Raw genomic sequence first — 24,430 nt, forward strand, 5'->3', positions numbered from 1 at the left:
TCAGAAGTGTCGCTGTGCCTGAAACTTTATTCCTGGTCCCTCCGGCAAGGGTTATAAACGTGAAGGATGGTCGTGTTTGGGAGATGTGATGCACTCCTAACACCCTTCCTTTACTGCCAGGTGGTCGACAAGTTTCGGCTGTGTGTGTATGCCCCATGTGTAGGGTCACGCCGGCCTTCCTCAGGACTCTACCTGTCCCAGTATACTGATACTCTCACCTCCAGTTGAGACAAGAGAGTGTCTATAAAATCTCAGTTCATCCATTACGAGGAATATCCTCTTGTAGGTAGTGGGATTACTATAGAAGAGAGAAAATACCAAGAAATCAGGAGAGAAAAGAGAAGATACAAACGAACAGCAATAACCTTCTCCTCAATATATCATAAGTAATATGTATAGTGATATATCTCCACACAAATGCACTCTTGTGCATCATTCATTTCCCATGAGAGATCAATGGTGCCTCGCTCACCTATATTCATGTGCATGCACAAAACTAGAGGTACAACTATCTGATCAAGTATTTTGTTTTGTCTACAATTAAAATATCAGCAATTGCATACATACAGCTGTAGTCCATTTAGTCACATCCGCTGTCCGAGAAGGTGGAGTACGGTGTGTGTCTACTCACCGAGCTTACCCCTATTTCGAGTTAGAACTGGCGGCGGGCAAGGAGAGACCCCTTATAGTCACACTCTTATTAAAGGGAAAAAGAAATCATAAGGAGAGGTCGTCAAATTAATAATCACAACCTAGCCAGACATAATGTGGAGCAAATCTGATAAGCCCTGTAATCAACTCTTACTGTACTCAAAGTCAAATAAGGAATTTCTCAGGGTGTAAAAAACACTCCAGATAATGGTAATGACTCAGTGATTATAAAATCGTATTTGAATCTAGGCACTATGAAGTCAAAATCCGTGTAAGTAACGCGCTGGTCTGTGTACGATTAGAGTGAATATGCATTGCGTCTCAATGGTATGGGGTGCGGTGAGTAAGGTTTGTTATGCTACCAATCTCATTAGTGAGCTTAAGTCGGCAATGTATGATAAGGCAGATTGAAGTAGAACCGTGTTGCCACTACGAAAGTTCTACAGTTCGATAATATAGATATCCTTGCCCCATTTAATAGGTACAAAACTGATACTGCCCACATCGCTGCCCCCCACTCCTTACTACTCCAAAGGTGGTGCTCCTCCCACGTTGCTCGCCTTCATCCGCCGTGTACGATAATGGTGGTGAAGGCGAGCACCCGGCTTTATGTGATAGTCTTCCGGGTTCCGGCGTTACTGTCACGTGTGCCGTGTGAAATACGTGATGACGTTGGTGAGGTGGCATACGTTGCAGGAGCCTCACCTAGAGTGACCTTGCACTGGAGGCAATTGTCCAGGTACTGGCAGTCTCCTTGATGGTGGGAGGCCAGGCCTGGTGTGTACTAACATATCATTTAAATTAGCACTACGTTTAAAGGAGAACAAGGGTTTCTCAATATCCACTCCATTTGAGGGAAGTATTCTCCGATGTCTCAATATAACTTGTTTGACTTGGTGCAATGCTGTGTTAAAGGTAGTCACACACATTGGAGAAACGCATCATGGAACACCGCAGCACAATAAGGTGCAAGAGGTCCAACGAAACTTTTCACAAGGTGAGGAATCCACTGGCAGATGTATCCATCAGAAGAACAAGTTACTTACCTTCGGTAACGCTTTTTCTGGTGGATACAGTATCTGCCTGTGGATTCCTCACCTTGTGAATATCCCCTGCGCCAGCAACATTCGGAAACTTTTGTAGCAGTCCACGCCGATGAGGTCGAAGACGACGTCACAGAGACACAGCCCCGCTCGCGACTCCGCTGACGTCACCGGCTCCATAAGAAGACCTCGTCGGCGTAATGACGTCAGTTCCGCCCTTTTTTCCGTGCCTTCGAGGCACACGGACGGACTGACAACAATATATACACAGTATACACAGTACATAATATACAAACCAACACACACAGTGTGGAGAATAAAAAGGAAGACAAAAGAAACAACACAATGCCTTTAACAGTAACACATACATTTTGAAACACCATCATTAAAATTGTAGGTATACAAGGGTGGACAACGGGGAGGCGGGTGGGTCAGTGAGGAATCCACAGGCAGATACTGTATCCACCAGAAAAAGCATTACCGAAGGTAAGTAACTTGTTCTTCTGATGGATACATCTGCCAGTGGACTCCTCACCTTGTGAAAAGATTCCCACGGCAGTCCCACTCCTGGAGGAGTGTGTCCACCCTTCTATACCAGAAAGTCCTGAAGGACGGAACGAGCAAAATGTCCGTCCCTCCTCACCTCGGAATCCAAGCAGTAATGCTTTGCGAAAGTGTGAAGAGGGGCCCAAGTTGCCACCCTACAAATGTCCCCCACAGGAACACCTCTAGACAAAGCAGAAGTGGAAGACTTGGCTCTAGTAGAATGAGCCCTTAAACTCTCTGGAGGTTCATTACCGGCCAAAGAGTAGCATATCTTGATGCACAAGACAATCCATCTGGAAAGGGTGCGCTTGTGCACCGCTCTGCCTTTCCTGCAGCCAACAAAGCCCACCAAGAGCTGGTCGTCAACTCGAAAGTCTTTTGTCCTGTTAAGGTAGAAGCTCACCGCCCTCTTAGGGTCCAAGCGGTGAAGTCGCTCCTCCTCCTTGGAAGGGTGAGGGGGAGGATAGAAGGTAGGGAGGGTAATGGACTGCCCCAGATGGAAGGGAGTTACCACTTTAGGCAGAAAAGCAGCCCTGGTCCTGAGTACCATCCTTTCAGCATGAATGGTCAAGAACGGGGGTTTTGAACTCAGAGCTTGAAGCTTACTTACCCTCCTTGCCGAGGTGATCGCAATGAGAAAAACCGCCTTGAAAGACAACAGTCTCAAGGGACACTTGTGTAAGGGCTCGAAGGGAGAACCCATCAGATAAGTTAAGACAAGATTTAAGTCCCATTGAGGCACAATAAAAGGAGCAGGAGTAAATTGTTTGTAAGGCCTTTCAGAAACCGTAAAACAATAGGAGATTTAAACAATGATGGTTGATCCGGCAAACAAAGGAATGCCGACAAGGCTGAAAGATATCCCTTTACAGTGGCTACAGCAAAACCTTGCTGAGCAAGAGAAAGGGCAAACTGAAGAATGTCAGATAATTGAGCCCTCAAAGGATCAATTGACTTCTCCCTACACCAGAGCACAAATTTAGACCACCTATAGGAATAGATAGATTTGGTGGAATGACGTCTGGCAGACAAAATTACATCTACAACATCTGGCGGGAGAGAAAAAGAATTCAGGTTGCCCCGCTCAATCTCCAGGCATGAAGGTGTAAGCTCTGGAGGTGGGGGTGTAGAACCTGCCCCTCCGACTGCGAGAGGAGTTCTGCCCTCAGAGGGAGACGGAGCGGAGGGCACGAGGAGAGGTGGAGAAGATGTGTATACCATACCCTTCTTGGCCAATCCGGGGCGATCAATATGACTTGGGCCCGGTCTTGGCGAATCTTCCTCAGAACTCGAGGAATCAAGGGTATGGGAGGAAACGCGTAAAGGAGATGCGAGTCCCATCTCAACTGAAACGCGACCCCCAAAGCTCCCTGCATCAGATACTGGAGACTGCAGAATGACGGGCAGTGAGCGTTCTCGTGAGTGTCAAACAGGTCCACCCGAGGAGTTCCCCACATCCAAAAGACGTAACGAACCAACTCCGGATGAAGCCTCCATTCGTGGTCGGCGGAGAAATGCCGACAGACTGTCTGCACGAACGTTCAGAACCCCGGCCAGATGATTTGCCATCAGACACATCTGATGATCCTGAGCCCAGGACCACAGACGCAGAGCCTCTCTGCTGAGACAATGAGACCCCACTCCTCCCTGCTTGTTGACATACCACATCGCGGTAGTGTTGTCCGTCAGGACTTGAACCGACTGACCGCGAAGGGAAGGGAAGGGAGGAAGGCCTTGAGCGCCAAACGCATCGTCCGCAATTCCAGAAGGTTGATGCGAAGCAACCTTTCCTCTGGAGACTAAAGACCCTTGATCTCCAGATCCCTCAGATGAGCACCCCACCCTAAAGTGGAAGCATCCGTTATTACTGTGGCCACCGATGGAGGTAGATGGAAGGGCTTTCCTTGAGACAGATTGCCCTCCACGCACCACCAAGCGGATCCGCCGCAGCTCTCTGGAGATCCTCACAGACTCCCTGAGATCTCCTTTGTGCTGATACCACTGCCTGCGGAGGCACCACTGGAGCGCCCTCATGTGCCAGCGTGCATGGTTGACCAACAGAATGCAGGAAGCAAACAGACCGAGCAGGCGAAGGACCTTCAGGACTGGAACGACCGCTCCATTGTAAAACAAGGGAATCATTTCCTGTATGTCGAGAATCCTTTGTGGAGGTGGGAATGCTCGACACACAGTAGTGTCCAGTACTGCCCCTATGAACAGGTTGCGCTGAGAGGGCACCAGGTGAGATTTGGGCACGTTTATCGAGAAACCCAATTTGTAAAACAGCTGAGTTGTAACCTGCAGATGATGAAGCACCTTCTCTGGCGACTCCGCTTTGATTAGCCAGTCGTCCAGATAGGGGAAAACTGGAATCCCCGACCTTCGGAGATGGGCTGCCACCACTGCCATCACCTTGGTGAAGACTCGAGGTGCAGTAGCAAGACCAAACGGTAGAACCGCAAACTGATAATGTTGCGACCCTACCGTAAACCGGAGATACTTCCTGCGCGATTTCAGCATGGGGATGTGGAAATACGCATCCTGCAAGTCGATCGACACCATCCAGTCCTCCTGATGCAGCGCTTGAAGAGCCTGCGCAAGGGTGAGCATCTTGAACTTCTCTTGCTTCAGAAAAATATTCAAGATCCTGATGTTCAATATTGGACGCAATCTGCCATCCTTTTTCGGAATCAGGAAATACAGGGAGTAGCATCCCTGACCCCTTTCCTGCTCTGGAACCACCTCTATCGCACCTTTTTTCAGTAACGTCAGGACTTCCTCCTGCAGGAGAAGAAGGTGGTCCTCTGAGCAAGCCCCTTGACAAGGAGGGTAATTTGGAGGGAATTCCCAAAAGGGAAGAGCGTACCCATTTTCTACAAGATCTAGAACCCAAAGGTCTGTAGTAACCGATTCCCAATCTTGTAGAAAATGGGTAAGCCGGCCCCCCACAGGACCAACATGATCCAGAATGGTGGATCTAGGGCTGCTTTGCAGTGGTGGGAGGGGCTGAGGAGGAGGAAGAGGAGGAGGAGGAGAGCGGTCGACCTCGAGTGAAACCCCGGATTCTGCCTCTGTAGCTCTTATACAGAGTGTTTTGCTGCTGTTGCTGCTGGGGCTGTCTGTAAGAACGAAAGGTTGACCTTCCGAAGCCCCTGTACCTCTTGAACGAACCCCTTGACTGAGTTTGAAGGCCCAAAGATTTAGCCGTGGTCTTACTCTCTTTAAATCTTTCAAGCTCAGCATCCGCTTTCTTGCCAAAAAGTCCGGAGCCATCAAAAGGCAAGTCCAAGAGCGTTGACTGGACATGAGGGGAGAACTCTGAAGATTTAAGCCATGGCACTTCTCCTGGTGGCAACAGAAGATCCCATGACTCTTGCCACCGAGTCAGCTGTATGCAAGCCACTTTGGATTACCTGACGTGCTGCCGCTTGGGTATCCGAAAGGACCTCATTGAAACTCATCCTATACTCTTCTGACAGCTTTGGGGCTAGCTGCTTTGCTGAGTCCATAAGAGCATGGATATATCGGCCCAAAAGACAGGTGGCATTCGTCGATTTAGGGGCCATGCTGGCAGAAGAGAAGACCTTCTTGGCCGACTGATCCAATTTTTTCGCCTCCCTGTCACTCGGGACTTGGGGAAAAAACCTGTTGATTTTCTGGAACAGGCAACCTGAACCACCAGACTCTCCGGAGATGGGTGAGATGTTTAAAAGTCTGGGTCCCCTGTAGCTGCCCTATACCTCCTAGCAATAACTTTTGAAACTGCAGGAGCAGAGAAGGGCTTACGCCACACCTCCATTACTGGTTCTATAATGGCGTCATTAAAAGGGAGTAAAGGCTCCGATGCAGTAGAAGGAGTGTGCAGAACCTCCGTTAGGATGTTAGGCTTGAACTCTGCAGAAGGCAACTGCAGATCTAAAAGTTCAGCCGCCTTCTTAATAACAGCATGGTATGGAGCCACATCCTTTGAAGGAGCATCAGAAGGAGGAGTAATCTTCCATTCTGGCGATAAATCCAGGCCACTAGCCTCCTTTAAACCATCAAACACATCGTCCGACTCCATCAGTTCACCTTCCTCTACTTCCTCCATCAGGTACCTCTGTTCATCCAGCACCCTTTGGGCCTCCCTCCTAGACCTGATCCTCACAACAGGAGTCGGCGGCGCCGTGACCGAATCCGACGTCACCGGAGCCGGCGTTGAGTGTGGATCCAAAGGGACAGCCGGCGTTGAACGAGGTCGAGTCTGCGCCGGAGAAGAAGGGAGCGGTGTCGATGTCCTCGGCGCCGGTAGATGCCAAGACGGCGTCGCCGAAAAAAATGGCATGAAGGGAGCCTGAGGATAAGCTTGGGGAACTCCCAAACTGAAGGCCATAGGACCCATAGGATCCGAAGGTGCACCAGAGGGGTACATGGCTCTGGAGAAGACTCCATACATAGCATTAAGATAATGCGTAGGGTCCTGACCTGGGCCTGGAAACGCAGGATATTGCTCAGGCATCACCGGACTCGGGCCGACCGGCGCCGACGGTGGAATCAGCGGAGCCGAAGGCTCACCCGGAGCTGGAAGCTTCTCAATCTGAACCGGAGACGAAGCCGGCGATGGAGCCGGAGCCGGAGAATGCTCCGGTGAAGCCACAGGTGACGACAGGCCAATAGGTGAATCAGGAACAGGCGAAGGAGATACAAAGTCCTTACGGCGTCGGGAGGGTGATGTCGATCTCGGAGCCGTATCCCTTTGAGTGATGTCGAGATGAACGCCTCTTCTTTTTCTTGTGCTTCTTGGACTTAGAAGTATGCCCCGAAGTCGACTTCGACGCCGACCTCGACCTCGATCTTCTCCGGCCTCTTTTTTCCTTCTTCATCTTGGCAATGAACAATTTTGCTTCCCTCTCCTTAAGAGCCTTGGAGCTCATCTTGCGACAGCAAGAACATCCTTCCACATCATGGTCCGATGACAGGCACCACACGCAGTCTTCATGGGGATCAGTTATCGACATGTGCTTTCCACACTCTCGACAAGGTTTAAAACCAGACTTCTTTGTCGACATTTCAGCTGAAGAAGAGAGAGAGAAACCAGCAGAAAAAGTAACAAGCACAGCTACAGAGAGAGTCCCGAAATCCGTTGGCGTCGACAGCGCGGAAAAAAGGGAACGGACGTCATCACGCCGACGAGGTCTTATGGAGCCCGTGACGTCAGCGGAGTCTCGAGCGGAGCCGTGTCTCTGTGACGTTGTCTTCGACCTCATCGGAGTGGACTGCTACAAAAGTTTCCGAATGTTGCTGGCGCAGGGGATATTCACAAGGTGAGGAATCCACTGGCAGATGTATCCATCAGAAACTAATCTCACTGCACACTACTTGGAGAAACGTCACAACACCAAGGAGTTAGCGTGGACAGTTACAGAGAAACCTAAATTGAGCACCACCACTGGGGATAAAGCCAGAGCTCTCCTACTTAGGGAACAAAAATGGGTGTACCGCCTTAAGAGTCAGCAAGTGTGTCTTAATGACTACATCCCACGGCACTCCCTGAATACATAAATACATTTCCTACTATCTGTGACCAGGTCCATCCTACGTTATACCGTGTAATCTTTCCCATTCTAACGGTACATAGTTTCCTGCTTAGATGTATCTACTGACATTAGCTTATTGGTAAACTTGAATTTCTTCGACCCGGTACTTTGCAATAACTTTTGCAGTTATGGATCAGTACGCGCTGGGCAAACACCTCTAATCAGGGGACTCCATCATCGGGCCATACGCCCCGCACATTATACTGCTAATCTGGGTGTCCATGACGCCCTGGCGTCACGTGACGTAGGCGGCCGCAGTCTTACGGACGCCGTACTTGTCATCATGTATCGCTCACGGTACATGTGACCTCTATATGTGCCACATTTAGTACAAGGGTAAGCTTGAATTCCTTCAATCAGGTTTGGCATTAAACGTTTGCAGGTATGGCTCTATTGGTATCATCACGCGCTGTATTAGTACGCGCTGGGCATTTACCTATAATTAGGGACCTCCACCATCGGGCCATACGCCCCCGTACACTAGACTGCTATCCCGGGTAAACATGACATCCCGGCGTCCCGTGACGTAGGCGGCCGCAGTCCTACGGACGCCAACATTCGTCATCACGTATTTCACACGTGACCGTAACGCAGGAACCAGGAAGACTATCACATAAAGCCGGGTGCTCGCCTTCACCACCATTATCCTACACTGTGGATGAAGGCGAGCAACGTGGGAGGAGCACCATCTTTGGAGCAGTAAGGAGTGGGGGGCAGAGATGTGGGCAATATCCGTTTTGTACCTATTAAATGGGGCAAGGATATCTATATTATCCAACTGTAGAACTTTCGTAGTGGCAACGCGGTTCTACTTCAATCTGCCTTATCATACACTGCCGACTTAATCTCACTAATGAGATCGGCTTATAGGTAGCATAACAAACCTTTCTCACCACCCCACATACCATTGAGACGCAATGCATCGTGCACAGACCAGCGCGTTCCTTGCACGGATTTTGACTTCATAGCTCCCAGATAACAAATACGATTTTATAATCACTATGAGTCATTACCATTACCCGGGGTGTTTTTTTACACCCTGAGAGACTCCTTCATTTACTTAGAGTACAGTATGAGTTGATTACAGGGCTTCTCTGATTTGCTCCACATTATGTCTGGCTATGTTGTGATTATTAATTTGACGATCTCTCCTTCTGATTTATTTTTCCCTCTATTAAGAGTGTGACTATAAGGAGTCTCTCCTTGCCCGCCGCCAGTTCTAACTCGAACTAGGTGAGTAGACACACACCGTAATCCCCCTTCTTGGACAGTGGATGTGACTAAATGGACTACAGCTGTATGTATGCAATTGCTGATATTTTAATCGTAGACAAAACAAAATACTTGGTCAGATAGCTGTACCTCTAGTTTTGTGCATGCACATGAATATAGGAGGGCGAGGCACCATTGATCTCTCATGAGAAATGAATGATGCACAAGAGTGCATTCGTGTGGAGATATATCAATATACATATTACTTATGATATATTGAGGAGAAGGTTATTGCTGATCATTTGGATCTTCTCTTTACTCTCCCGATTTTTTGGTATTTCCCTCTTCTATAGTAATCCCACTACCTACAAGAGGATATTCCTCGTAATGGATGAACTGAGATTTTAAAGACACACTCTTGTCTCAACTGGAGGTGAGAGTATCAGTATACTGGGACTGGTAGAGTTCTGAGGAAGGCCGGCGTTACCCCTACACATGGGGCATACACACGGCCGAAACTTGTCGACCACCTGACAGTAAAGGAGGGGTGTTAGGAGTGCATCACATCTTCCAATAACCACCATCCTTCACGTTTTTAACCCTGGCCGGGGGGGCGAGGAATAAAGATTTAGGCACAGCGACACTTCCAAGCTAGTTTTATCTCACTTTACACTACAGTTTTCACTACCGCCGCTCCCAGTTACAGTGGAATATATTTATTTCTCTCTGTGTTGTATTGTCTTCTCCCTCCCTATTGCTCCCCCTGTGCGTGGCTACGCCAGGGTGTATTGTAAGCAGCCCTATGATGAAGCATGTCACACATCTGTGTGAGTGAGGGCAGTATTAGCACACACTGCATGTGCCATCACGCGGTATAAACATTTTACTACTCCCTACCCCTTCTGTTGTATTATGTATTGACAGGGGGTCCGGGGTAGGTGAGTCCGTACCCTCACCCCTTCTTTTCGTGTGGACTAGTGGCTTCAAGGTTTCCCATTTATTGTACGCCGATGATATTGTTCTGAGCTATACAAAGGTGGGGCTGCAGCGGTTAATTAGCGAAACTGCTCTTTATGCCTCATCCCACGGGTTAAAGGTCAACTTAAAGAAGACAAAAACCATGTTGGTGTCAAGGGGCTCGCCCAATACTGCGAATAGAAGGGACCGAGTTGGAATCGGTTTTAGAGTACAAATACTTGAGTGTCATATTAGATGCGAGGGGCTCATTTAAGAACCAGTGTGTGGCACTACAGAGAAGGAATAATTTGTTAAGTGCAGAATTTGCTACCATCCGGAACAGCTTAAAAGGGTTTTCCCTCAAGCCACTATTACAAGTTATGTAAGTTAAACATGTTCCATCTCTGACATACGGTGTGGAGATCTTAAGAGGGAAGTCTGATAACATCATAGACAAACTAGTGACAGGAACCTATTGTCGCCCGTTCAATCTCCCTCAGCAGGCCTCACCATCACAAATTCGATTAGAGTTTGGGCTTTAAAGACCGAATTTAAACAGCTGAGGGGCATACTTGACACTCTGCCACCAACTTAGAAGGGATAATAATTCTACACTTATGACAGTGATCTAGGAGGCTATAAGTGACTGTAAACAGACGCAGGCTCATGAATACTTCAAATTGGCTTTATCGACGTTCAAGGCAGAACAATTATGGTCCTTACCCCTCTCTCAGGCAGCATTCAATAAAGTCATCAATGGGTGCAGTAAAAAATGTCTTCACTAATGGACAGGGAGGCGTTGGTGAGAAGATTCCATGCGTGGATAGTAATTGCATCATATGGCAAGATATACCCACAATTATCTAGAGGACCTGAATGGTGTAAGTGCTAAACTGAACTTCTTGAGACTTCGGCTGAGCAGTTTCCAAATTCGCGGTGACGCACCAGCTTGGAAAAAGCGGAGTAGTTAAAGGACATGCCGCCTTTGCAACTATAAGAGAAAGGACATTTGTCATATGGTTTGTGGTTGCCCAGCTTTAACAGTTTAACGCAGAAGTCTGTTGAGGCAGGATTTTAATAGTCAAACTATACAGACAAGTCGACAAGCAGTTATAGCCTGCTTGCAGGGAGAATTTTTACAATTTACTGGCACATTCTTGAAGTTCGTAGATATAGCAGAAAGGAAATTGGCTAATAGTGCCCAGTAAAGAGATCTTATCGTTTTTAATATATTTACATACAAAATAATACAAATCAACTAGGACCCTCTGCACGCCACACAGCAGGACTGGATAGTCCTACTCATAGTGCGCAGGAAGTTAGTAACGAATAGATTAATTGGGGTATTCTAGATAAGATGAAATAGTAGGTAGATGATGTCACCAGTAAAAGTAACTTATGGTTAGGGTTTTTCCTGTTTTAACTAGATGAATTGAGGGATCATATGGCGGGACAAATTTTATTTTAATCAAGTTGATTTAAAAGAAAAATGGTTTAATAATGGATATGAATGAAATGTATGAAATTTGTATAAAGGTGTTTTATTGTAAGTTTTTATTAACTGAACAATAAAAAAAAATCACTTTCACATGCAATGCATACTCCTGCCATCTAGTGTTGGGCCCAGATGTGTGAAAGTTGCTTTTCTTTAAAGAACTCTTTTGAGTCATGAGGTATAGTGAATCGTCCCCTTGAAGGTAATGCGGATGGTCATCAGTTACATTGTTGGATTGTTTTACCGCATGCCGGGTGATGACGCAATGTGAAGTGATTTATAGAGATGTCCATGCGAAAGGGGAAAAAAGAGATCGTAAAGTATACTGCAACAGCCGTAGCCGTCTAGGGAGGAGGGTGGTCGCATGTGAATTTACAGCATTACATGCCACGAACAGTTCAAAGCCTTTGCGACTGTAGTTACACATGCTGTGCACAGACTGTAAGGCAGTGGCTAGCCTGAGTGTCGCAGCAGATTGAAATGGAGAGTACAGGGCACTGTCTGACCAAAATTAGCTTCTTAGCGGGATAGTTCAGCCACACAGCAAAGTTTTGTGAAAGGTGTGGCGTAGATCAAGTAGCTGCTTTGAAGATGTCAGCTAATGGGATGTTCCCCAGAAAGGCCATAGAGGCTCCTTTCTTCCGAATGGAGTGGGCTCTAGAAGGAGTGGGTAGAGTCCTCTCCGCTTTACCATAGGATGTCTAGATGCATCTAACGGTCCATCTGGCGATGCTTGACTTGACCGGAGCCTTCCCTATATGGGGTTTGGAGAAAGCAATAAAGAGTTGTTGTGTCTTCTAAATGGTTATGTACAGTCAACGTAGTACATGAGGACTCGTTTTACATCTATCTAAGTATGGACAGCCTGTTTCACAACGGAATCAGGTTGTGGGAAAAAAGACAGGAAGTTCAATGGACTGGTTAAGGTGGAAGTGAGAGACCACCTTAGGGAAACATTTGGGGTTAGTGTGTACGACAACCCTATCCATGTTAGTGTGTAGGACAACCCTATCCCTATGAACTTGGAAGAAGGGTTCCTCCAGGGTCAATGCCTGTAGCTCACTGACATGCCTTAGTAAAGTGATAGCAACTAGAAATGCCACCTTCCAAGAGTGGAACTGAAGGAGGCAGAAGTGGAGGGGCTCAAACGGATAGCCCATAAGTCTTTTGAGTACAAAGTTGAGATTCCATGCTGGGGCCGGTGGGACCCGAGGAGGAATGACCCTCGAGACCCTCCATAAAAGCTTTCATGACCGGAATCCTGAGGAGAGAGATGTGTTGTCTATTTTGAAGGTAGGCACCCCACAGTGGCCGGGTGTAGTTGTATGGAGGTGAAGGCTGCAAGTGGAGTACGTAGTTATGTTATGTTATGTTATTCATTTATTTCTATAGCGCACGGCTACTCAAAAAGAGTGTCCCGGCACACAATATCCTGCACTGTGGCTTTAAAAGGATCAATATCTTTTCAGGGACAGTAGTACACAAATCTCTTCCACTTGGCCGCATAGCACGCCCGGTGGTAGGTTTGCACGCTTACTTGAGAATCCTCATGCATCCAGGTGTATTTCGGTACCCAGATTCTATGACCTTAGGAGCCAAATCACAAGGTTGAGGGACCTGGGTGCCCGATTTCTCCATAGTTGAGAGTGAGAAAGTCCGAACTGCGGGGGAGCCGCTCATGCAGAACCAGAGAGAGTTTGAGCAGAGTTGTGAACCAGGGGTGGTGGGGCCATTTGGGAGACACAAGGTCGACAGTGAGGGATGTTTGCCGAACCCTCCGAACCACAAACGGAAGGAGAGGGAGCGACAGAAAAGTGTTAAGCAAATATCCCTGACCAGTTCATCCATAGTAGATTGCGGCTTAACTGTGGGGTGTGGGAACCTGGAGGTGAAGATTGGGCATTTGGCGTTTTCTGCTGTTGCAAACAGATCCATTTCTGAGAAGCCTTAGCTGAGGAAGAAGCGGAGGAGGACTTGCAGGTGGAGTTCCCACACGTGAACTTGTTGCTGCCTCCTGCTGATGAGGTCAGCAAACAGTAGAATCGATGTCCAAGCAAATGGATTATGTGGCAGAGAGCCCACTGCCAAATGCTCTGGGATAGCTACAAGAGTTATGATGAGTGTGTGCCCCCCACCCCGGTTTCTGAAGGTAATGCATGGCTGTCATATAGTCTGTCTGGACAAGAACAACCTTGTCGATGAGGTAAGGTAGCAAAGCCTTCAACAGTAGGTGGACGGCTAGGAGTTGCAGGTAGTTGATATAGAGGCCCTGATTCCTGGGCTCCCTGTGGCCTTGGACAGTCATGTCCTTTAAGTGTGCGCCCCATCCCGTAAGGTAAGCATTGGCTGTTACAGTGCTCTATGGAACTGGGTCGAGGAAAGGTTGCCCCTGCAATAGGTTGCTGGTATTTCTCACACTGCAGAGAGCAACAAGTGCGGCGGGCCAATCAACACTAGATCGTCCCAACGACTCTCTGCCTAAGACCACTGTTGAGCTAGGCATTCCTGCAACGGATATGTGTGTAACCTGGCATGGGGAATTATGGAAATGCAGTAGGCCATCATGCCTAGGAAGTGCATGACTGTTCTGACTGTAACCTGTTGACCTGGATAGAAAAGAGCGAGAAGTGCCCACCTATAAGTTGAGAAGACCCCAGGTAGGGTTGAATCTGGAGGGGTTGGAGATGGATTACTCCTGAAGGTCTACTGTGACCTCAGTGTATTTGCGGCATTGCTGGTGGGTGGCATACTTGATCAGACCATCATCCAGATAAGGAAAGACGTGGACGCGATGTCTGCACAGGTGTGCACCCTTATCGCGGGCATATGGTGAACACCCGAGGTGCAGTAGTAACCAAGAAGGGTAATGTTTTCCGCTGACCACAAACCTGCAATATCGGCATGTGAAAGTAGGCGTTCTTCAGTTCAAGTGCGGCCATTAACCCCTTCCATGCGGGGCGGATTCCCCCGCTGTGCTGAGCGCTGCTTGCGCGGGCGTGGTCATGACGGAACGGTTCCGTCATGAGCACAGCTCAACCGACGCTCATGACGGAACCGTTCCGTCATGAGCGCCGAAGGGGTTAAGTCGCCTTGCTGGAGAAGCGGAATGACTTCCTGGAGAGTGGCCATATGGAAGTGTTCTGAAAGGATGAATTCATTTAGGGGCTTGAGGTCCAGAATGGGTCTGAGGGACCCATCCTTTTTGGGCATTAGGAAGAAAGTACACTCCAGTGCCCTGCTGATGGGTAAGGGAGGGGTTCTATAGCCCTTTTGAGAATGAGCGCTTGGACCTTTTACTTGAGAAGCCTTTGGTGCTCTGGGGAGAGCCAGTGTTTGAAAGGTGGAATTGTGGGAAACGTGGAAGTGAGTTCCAAACAATAATCATGTTGGATAATATCCAAAATCAACTGGTCTCAGGTGACGGTCTGCTATGTGGGGAAAAAATCTTGGAGGGAACCCCCACCCAGTAGTTCAGTAGTCAGGGGGAGAAGAGGCAAGTCCGAGTTTGGTTGTGGCTGCAACTCTTTTTGAGGAACCACCTTTACCGCTGCCTTTCAAATTGTTGCCTCTGTAGGACCCTCTAAAGTAATCCCTGGGAGAGGATTGGTGTCCCTGGGTTCGCTGGTAGGATGTGGAGTGTTCGGGAAAAGTGGTTTTCATGCATCCACGGGAGGGTGTGTGGCAAAAGGAGCCACGGGGAGCAGACGTCTAAAGAGCACCCATCGCCTTAGCGGTATCTTTATTTTTTAACATTTGGTTCACATGTAGACCAAAGAGATGCTGGCCATCAAAAGGCATATTCAACTGGTTCTGCTGAACTTCCGGCTTCAAGCTGGAGATATGAAGCTAAGCATCTCTGCATAGAAGAACGCTGGAATTAACACCCCTGGCAGCAGTGTCTGCGGCATTTAGGGCACAGCAAATAGTAGTATTCTGTATCTGCTTGCCCTCAGAGACTATTTCAATTTCTCTCTTTCTGTGCTCTTCTGCAGGTATCGGAGGAGCTCTTCCATCTCGTCCAAGTGAGCGCGATCAGATCTTAAAAGAAGGCCGATAGAATAGGCAATATGCAATTGATTGGTTGATTTCGTGGCCACCCTTTTGTCTGCTGCATCTATGCACGTACTCTCCTTTTCCAGTGGCTGGGCATCAACGCTGCCCTGGGAGTTGGCTCGCTTATGGGCTCTGAATGAAGATCTATCTTATGGAGTTTGGCGTCCCTACCAATGAGTTCCTGATAGGACATGGAATTGTCCGGAGGGGACGGACGGGCAATGTTACGGTAGGGTCTGTGTTCCCCGGTGGGTCACCTTTATAGGAGTCCCCATGGCCAGAAGGCAGTGGTTGCCCAAAGGCTTGTATCTGGTGCTCCAGAGTTACTGTGTGCCTGTTGGTAAAGGGTGCTCGGATTGAGAGCAGCGATGAAGGAGAGGGAGTGCCGTAATAACGGATTGTTGGGCTGGTGTAACATCCTTGATCTCCAGATTGAAGCTTTCCTTGGAAGAGAAATCCTCTTCATCTTAAGCCGATGGTTGCAGATGATGTTACCCCTCGAAGTACTCGGGACCTAAGAAGAGGTCTGGGGTGTCGTCACAGCTCCTGTGCGACATCTTGAGACCGCCTGCTCAACAGTCATGAAGAGTCTTCTTCGAACGGAAGGAGCGGCAGGGGTCACAGGCTGCTTTTTTGTGTTCGGCAGGAGTCTCAAATTGCAGTCCTGATGGAAGCCAGACCAAGTATATTTTTTGCGTGGCAGCAAGGGTAATATTTGAATGGCGTCCATTCCATCACTGTAGAGATATGGTGGCGAGACGTGACAGAGAGGGGAATAGTCCCCGAAGGGCGAGGCCCAGGAGGGACTGCGGTTGATCTAGACCCCACTCAAGGAAAGCAACAAAATGTCCACCCAAGACTGAGAGTAAGGGATCGAAATACACTACCGACAGAGGGAAATAGAAAAAGAGCACTGCGACGGTTTCGAACTGAAGCACAGGTCTGAACCAGACGGTGGAAAGAAAACAATCTAACAGTGAAACAGATGATAATACACAGTACCAGGAAGAGGAGGAGTCATTATACTTATGACTTGAGAGACATCCTCTTAGAAAAACAACTGGCAAACATTGGGACCCAACACTAGATGGCAGGAGTATGCACAGCATGTGCATCTACAGCCACACATGCCTCTAACATATTGTGCTCTTTAAGGACCAGGCAGGATAGCAAAATCAGTTTGCCAACCCCTCGATGGTTTCACCCTCATTTAAAAAAAAAAAGAACATTTCAAGGATTCTCTCATAATTCAAATATCTGTCCCACAAACTAACACCTGCAACATGAGATTCATTGACCTAAACCTTTGTAACCTTTGCCCCATTCATTACCATGGTCCTGAAAATTCAAGGATGATATTGCACCACTCCCTATAAACATTCTCACCACTAAGCACAGAGAAATCCAAGGCTTTGGAATGTCTCACCAACCCACCTCTTCTGTCTAGCCTATGACTAAGAACATACCAGAGCCATAGGCTCTTTGGTACTCTTCCACTGGTAGCTCTATACATCTTCAGATGCTCACATGTCTCAGACTGGTAATGCTACTCGGGCACATCACAGCTAGTGCTCAACTAATTTAGGTGTCATTAAGGCTTTTCATTTATTTTAACTGCAACTGCTTACTATAGGGAATCAACCAATTTTTTCTTCACATTCTTCTTCTGAGTTTGTATTCACCCCTCTCTACCACTGGAAGGACTTTGGGGTGGATCACAACTGCATGAGGTACTTCACATATGCAGTAAATTTAAATAGTCTTTTGAGCCTAACTGAATGACAGTTGGCACAGTACTAGCTAGAGTTAATATTAATGAAACATGTTACAATCATCTGTTTGGACAAGATGACAACATGCAATTTCTGATGCAGCTGTGGTTAAGTTCAGATGCAGACATTCACTGGGTTCTATCAAAATTTTGCTCTACTTTCATCCACGCTGGATCAATCTATGGTTCATATCTTTGTCCCTATGTATTACAGTTATAAGCCAGCCGTACATACAGGGCTCAGTTCTGGAATTGTGCATGTACTCTAGATGTAGCAGACCGATTCTACTCAAATTCCTATGTGTTTTGCCCTTCTAGCAGATTGTAAAAATTCTCTGTAACCTGAATTTTTTTACAGTGAGAATAATCATTTGACTAAGGCTGCACTTAGTGGCTTTCAATGTTCTGCAAGGAGCAAGCTGGTCTGGGATTCTGCGGGCTCTCATCTGGAGGGGACATGGCCTGACAAGGCAGGCAATACTGTTCATATTAGAGCATTATTAAGGCTCATTTACACATGGTTGGTCTCTGTGCAGAGTGGCATAGGCAGCAAAAAATGATGGAGTGGAATAAAGCCCAGAGTAAGACCGGGACCAAACCATATACTAAGAAAGAGGTATAAGAACTACGACTCGTGCCAAGGCAATGTCAAGAGGACGTAGAAGTGCTGGGGACCGCGTGCTCCGTACAACTCTACGTGTAAGTCCTGGCTGAATTTTTTAAAGACTAAGGACGCTTACCAGCGGACCCTGAAGAAACCACATGGAAGGTTGGAGAGCCAACCTACCCGTGGATACCCTAGTACCCACGTTACCTACACCAGGGGAGCCAGGTGCATACTTGTGAAGTGGTGTCGGAAACCGCCATCGAACGCAATGGAGGACTTCAGGAAAGTGCTGCTGCAGCTGAAGGAGAAAGTGTCCGGTGGCACCCGAAGGTGGATTCTAGGTGAGAGGTACCTGCAAACAGAGGAGACAGAGTCTATGTCACTCAGGAGTAACCAGGAGACTTGGAAGACGAATGCCCTCCGATGCTGGGTGTTGTAGGATGGATGACAATGACCGTGACTCTGCAGCTGTGAGGACCAGGCGATGCTGAGGAGGACCAGGAGCCATGCACGAGCTGTCTCACGAAGGATGTCGAGGGCTGAGGGGGTCGGTGTCTGGCGGGAGCACCTACAAGCCTTGGCAAATGCACCCAACGCAGGAATTGAAGAAGGAGCAATGTCGGGACCAGCAAGGTCCAGTCACCAAAAGCAGGGGAGTCAGAGCAGGCCCCGAGCAATCAGGGGTGCCCAAAAGAAACAAGTGTGACCCTCAAGTGGACCCACAGGCCGGAGGCACTGGTGTCGCAAGAGGACCTTTGGCAGCTGACCAAAAGTTACAGGCCACGATGAACATGATGCGGTGTGGCTGAAGATTCTGGTCACTGGAGGTGCTCAAGGTTGGGGCTACTTGGAGCACGAAGATCTTCTTAGAAGGAGGCCAACAAGCCTTTGCAACTTGAAGTTGACGAGGTGCACAGGGGTTCGGTTATTGCAACCCCCATGAGGGATACTGGCCTCAAACCTGGTGAGAGGGCGGGCGGGCCTTGGGAGCTGTGGAAAACCACCACCTGTGTTGCAGAACTTTACAGAGTCCGGAGGAGCTCAGGATCAGCAGACCGGTTGACTTATTTGCGGTGCCTGCGAATGCGGGGGAGTGACTCCTTCACTCTGAGGGAGATACCTTCAGACGTCTTTTATGCCCACAGGCCTTGGAGGGTTCCTGTATGGTGCACAGATGATGCAGCAGACTGGAAGGGAGACGAAGTCAGGCCCCAACGAAGTTCAGCAAAATCAAGAGTGCCCAGACGGTAGCAGAAGAAGTGGTGTCTGATCTGAATCTTATCCTACGACGAATCTTGGAACCTACATCCAGGTAAGCCCTTAAGTACCCTAGGGAAAGGGTTAGGATGATTCAGGGAATCCTGCCAGGGGAGGGTCTGGACAGAGGTGAGGTTACTTCCATGTCATTTGTCCAGTTTTGGGCCAGAGAGGGAGCCACCGGCTCCTAGGACTGGTTTGAACTGGACTATGCATGAGGACACCAAATATGCCCCTCATGCAGATCGAGTGGCAAAGGCAAGTGCACCCACCCTGCCCCAATACACTAAATCCTGTCTGGGAGGTGATCACACCTCCCTGTGACAGGATGCCTATTGTTCTGCCCTCCCCTGCTCAAGCTTGGCTCAGCAGCAGGTGGTCAGAATCGTGTCCCTGGTCAGCAGCAAACATTTTGTGCTGTCCGGGTCTGGAAGACTGGTACCGGGGACATGGAGAGCCTAACGGAGGGCTCTTCCAGTGCTTGAAATCATACCTCCCACAAACAGGATAGGATTCGTTGCAGTTGTTTTTGAGATGGTCATTGCGTAATTACGCAGTGCCCCTCTTTATAGTATATGGCTGCTTCACTGACAACCCCGGAGAATGGACTCTGTAGGCTGAAGGAGTGTCCTGTTCATGCAGGGGCACCCTTTCACTTAGAACCAAGCACCCTGCCTTCAGGATTGCAAAGGCCTGCCATAGGGATGGCTTTTAGGTTTTAAGTGCAGTGACCCTAGATAAAGGAAACCTATATCTTTAGTAAGTGGTGCTAGCACCAGCTTACACAGGCTGCAATGGCAGGGCTGTAGTTCCATTTTTAATGGTCTCCTATGGGTGGCATAATACATGCTTCAGTCCATGGGAGACCTTTGGGGTACCTATGGCCTGGGTACCTTAGTACCTTGTACTAGGGCCTTATAAGGGTACGCCAGTACTGAACACAACAATTTAGGGAGAAAGCAGATAGACTGGCTCCCTGATCAGCAGGATCCGAGTTAAACTAGTCAAATACAGCTTGGCACCAGGCAAAAAGTGGGGGTAACCATAGAAGCAGATCCTACTTTCCTACAGTCATTTTACACATCACTTTTTATTTTGTGCAGAGCCTGATTTTTAACTGAGATGATTATTATTCTGCCCTTCAGTCTACAAGAAAGGGAATGCTTTTTGTTCCCAAGTCTCATGGAACTACATTTGGTTACAGTTCTTCTTGAGAGAGATGTGCAATGCATGGTAAGTAAAAAGTTTGTGGTCTGACACTCATCAAGTGCTTGCCAGTGCAGAAAGCGCTGGAAGGCACATTGTTTGCCCGTTCCAAAATATGGACTTACATAATTATTTTATAGATTTCTTTTTTATTTTGCGTTAATATGTTTCCATTTCATAAGTAAGAGTAGAATAAACGTGGATGCCTCCTTGGCTTGAATGTTTTGACAGATCAAACACCTTTTTGTGAGTTTCTTGTAATTAAAGTGCTTGCTATCTACGTTATCTCACAACCTAAGTTGAAACCCGGAAGGAGGTTAGAATTTGTGTATTGCCTATAAAGCCATCAATAACTTAGGCCCACAATTTCTCAAAAACGCCCTCTGCCCACTAGAAAATCCAAGAACGCTTCGTTCCTCCACAGCTCATCTGCTTAAAGTCCAACGAACAAAAAAGGCCAACTGGGGAGACAGATGCTTCGTGATTTCCACAGCCAAACTTTGGAACACACTCCCCCTCTCCATTAAAACTGCCCCAACGCTTATTAGCTTCAGGAAGAAACTGAAAATCTGGCTTTTCCCACATTAAAATCTGCCATTGCTATCGTTCTGTTTACAGAGCGCCGAGACACCCCCGGGTAGTTGTGCGCTATAAAAATTTCCATAAACATAAACAATTTCAAAGATTTAGTTACGATGTCAGGTAAGCATTGCCAGTGCTTATACACCTATTCAACTGAAACTTAAAGTTTTACATTACAGCATTGCCTCCCTTCCACACCACACTCTTTAACTAGGTATTTTTTTAACAAATAAAGTTATACAGAAATGTAGCAATACACAGATGTGCACATTTAAAAAAAATTTAACAAGTTCATATGTGATGCTATAGTGTAATTTCACAGTTATTAAATGCCAACCAACCTTGCAAAAGAGGGAAGGGAAATGGTCAGGGGTCATCGGAGCGTAGGATAGCTCGGACAAGACATCCATGGCACGTGGACCAATCAGATTGAGAGCTGGCAGAAGAGAAAGAAGGTGTGTTAAAGGAATATATTTTTACAGTGAAATTAAAGAAACCTAAATACCCCTTCTTTCCTATTTAACAGCCAATCCCATTTTCAGTTTGTGGCAGATGGATTTTCTACCAAAAAAGCTATAGATGACAAAGAATAGGTCATAGTTCAGTTCTCAAATGAGACTAACACCCCACGTGCTGCTGTCAGCTTTCCTATCCCTTACCAGTGTACTTCCAGGTCACGTCCTCCAAGAAGAGGTCACTGTCAATAGGCATGTGTTGCTTCAGCCAGGCCCAACAGTGAACTTGCTGATCAGTGGGAGAAATCATGAAGAAGCTGAAACAGAATAGCAGGGCTAATGTTTTACAATTCATTCCAGCCTGAGCATGCCAATAGCTGGTCAAAGATCACACAGAACATATCAGCATACTGACACTCCTAAATGAATGGAAGTGATGTAATGAAACATACCTGCGCTTGTTCAGTCGGGCTACACTGCAGTCATTCTCGTAACCACCCTTTGGGTTCAGCATCCCTGTGTGAACGATGTGTCCCACAGGAACATCCAGATCATTAGATAAGAGGTACTGCAGCACCTCCAGTGCTTGGTCACCTGTGGACTGCATGGACAGGGGATGTAATTATCAGTGAAAGTATGTAGCACATTCCCCCAAATCTTGTCAAACCCATTAAACTCCTCCACTAAAAGGCATCCTACTTCATAATTGGTGACAATCAAACAATCTGTAAAATAACAGGCAGCAGAATTTTATAACCAACTGCTTGCCTAGATTAAGTAAATCAGTACCTAAACATGAATTTTTTTGGGACAAAATACCACACTATACTCATAATTCTATTAAGGTTTGAATGAGTGTGCAAATGATTTGTATGGACTAGAAGGCCCATTAATTTCCAGAAAACGCCATCCACATGAAATATAATTGCACATAAAGAAATTTAACAAACAGCCCATGGCACTGTACAATACAGGTCTTCACACAATCTCAATACATAAAGAAAACAATATAAATGTAGTCTGCTATACAAAGAAAAAATAACAGATACCATCCCCCTCTTGAATAATTATTTGCCACACTTAAGTTTCTGAGGAGATAATAGTTTGTCAAAACTTTATCTCAAACATTTGCAGTCAAACATATCAAAGGTCTGTAGGTAGTGCAGAATATGCTAATTGACCATAGCTTTAAACCTTGACATTGAAAGACGTGGAGCAATTATATCCTGCTGCATCTTCATTGTATGCAGGATTTCACCAATGTGAAAATATTGTTAAACTATCTTAATTTCCAGAGCACTGTAGAAACATGAGAATAGGCTTTCTTTTTTCACACTGATATCATGAAGTGAACTTGGCTAACAGACATATCATCTTTAGCCTCAATGGAGTGCGGCATTTTTTCTTGAGAGGATGAGGACTTCTTCAACCAAATTTCTGAAAGCCTTAAGAACATTATGACCAATGCATTTATACTGTGTATGGACGATCTACATACTGTTTCGAAAGACCACAGTTTCTTGAATATCAATACTTATTTACCGTGTGGGCACCACTACCATTTAGACTCCCCATTATGTGTCTACTAACCTCCATTTCATCTTGATTTCTTTAAGATGACATGATTTTACTTACAGGTGTATTCAAAATGCTTTACTGTGAAGTACAGCTAATACCTCTACCCGTATGGTTATATTATATCACAATATTATTTTCTTCCTGGTGTAAAAATCTGAAGTGCACCAGATGCTTATTGTTTTTGTCTTTTGATAGTTCTTATCCACTCTCGCCAGCTGTCTAACGGAAGAATCTTTTTTAATTCCATTATAGTGATCCTCACCTTTGGAAGACTCATAGCGACAGTCACCAAATCCTCCATGAATCCAAGGAAGTCTCCTATGAATGGAGATGACCTCAAAACTATCCAAGTTCAAGATGAAACCAGAGTTTTGGAAATCATCATCACCTGGCTCCAAAGTTGCTCTTTGTCCAGCACATGGAGAAGATATGGTCTTGGCACATTATGAGATGATAAGGACGGCTAGTGCAGGCTTCCGAGCCTGGTGTAACAGACAATGTACTAATGATAGGTAGAAAAGTACGAAAACAAACTCCCAAGCTTGCCCTGCCAAAGAAACTGACAAAAGCATCTGTTCAGTTGCAGAATGGGCATCAATAGTACAAAACCTGGAGATGTATCCATGCCATCCAATCAGCATCTTACATGTCTCTGAAGAGGTAATGTCTCCCCACCTTCATGTCAAAGGCCCATTCATATCTAAAAGCTTGTCGTGGAAGTTACGGCAGGACTAATCTCCTTCCTATTTAAGTCCCATTACATGCGAAGCTGATAAAATTTATGATCACTGTAGGTGGTAACTGTCTATATACCCTTAAGAGAGGGGCAGGGGTATTCAAACTGCATCTTCTGTAGGCATGACAGGAATTTACTGCGACTCTAGGAGATGTGTTGCATTCTGATGACCTGAGGTGACTGGGTTCGTCAGTGCCAATCATGGGACCATCAGCTATCCATTTCACCCAACTCGGGAGAGACTCTTTCTCCTGACCCACTATCTTAGTTCTTTTAAGCATCATAAGCGTGGGATCCTACTTATGGCCTGCCTGCTTTCATCCTTCGCATCAGCAGAGATATCACTGGTAGCAGTAGCACAATCCTATTCAGGGTTTAGTGGCCCCAAGGAGAATTATTGAAGGATTATAGTGCTCTGCAGGAAACTCTTCTCAGACAGTTCAGGTTTGATGAGAAAGGGTGCTATTCATGAGGGTACGCTGAAGCTGTTCAAAGGCATAAATGTCCAATTAAGTTAAGCTTCCTTTGTGCCGCTCTTTAGCTTTCCAGGGGCATCCTCTCCAAGGTTATCATTCTTTCACCTTTTTGGCACTATGGTTTTGGTAACAGAATAGAGACCCAGCATGCTCTGTATAATTAATGGGATAGATGTGTATGTTAATATACATATATTTTATGGATTTATTTAGACTTTTTCCATTGCCC

The 24,430-nt window shown here is 46.8% G+C and overlaps 1 protein-coding gene across 2 annotated transcripts in view; it reads right to left on the reverse strand.

Moving 5' to 3' along the window:
* PDPR (pyruvate dehydrogenase phosphatase regulatory subunit) overlaps positions 1-24,430 on the reverse strand; it is a 567,407-nt gene that overhangs the window by 160,281 nt on the left and 382,696 nt on the right. For both annotated transcript variants that reach the window (XM_085640040.1, XM_085640039.1), the window contains exons 13-15: positions 21,864-22,012; positions 21,616-21,728; positions 21,298-21,392 (exon numbers count right to left, since the gene is read on the reverse strand). In XM_085640040.1, coding sequence (XP_085496166.1) covers positions 21,298-21,392; positions 21,616-21,728; positions 21,864-22,012 — 357 coding nt within the window. The remainder of the gene's footprint in view (positions 1-21,297; positions 21,393-21,615; positions 21,729-21,863; positions 22,013-24,430) is intronic.

The sequence above is a fragment of the Triturus cristatus genome, chromosome 12 (assembly GCF_964204655.1).
Source record: "Triturus cristatus chromosome 12, aTriCri1.1, whole genome shotgun sequence".
In the NCBI taxonomy this organism is placed as follows: domain Eukaryota; kingdom Metazoa; phylum Chordata; class Amphibia; order Caudata; family Salamandridae; genus Triturus; species Triturus cristatus.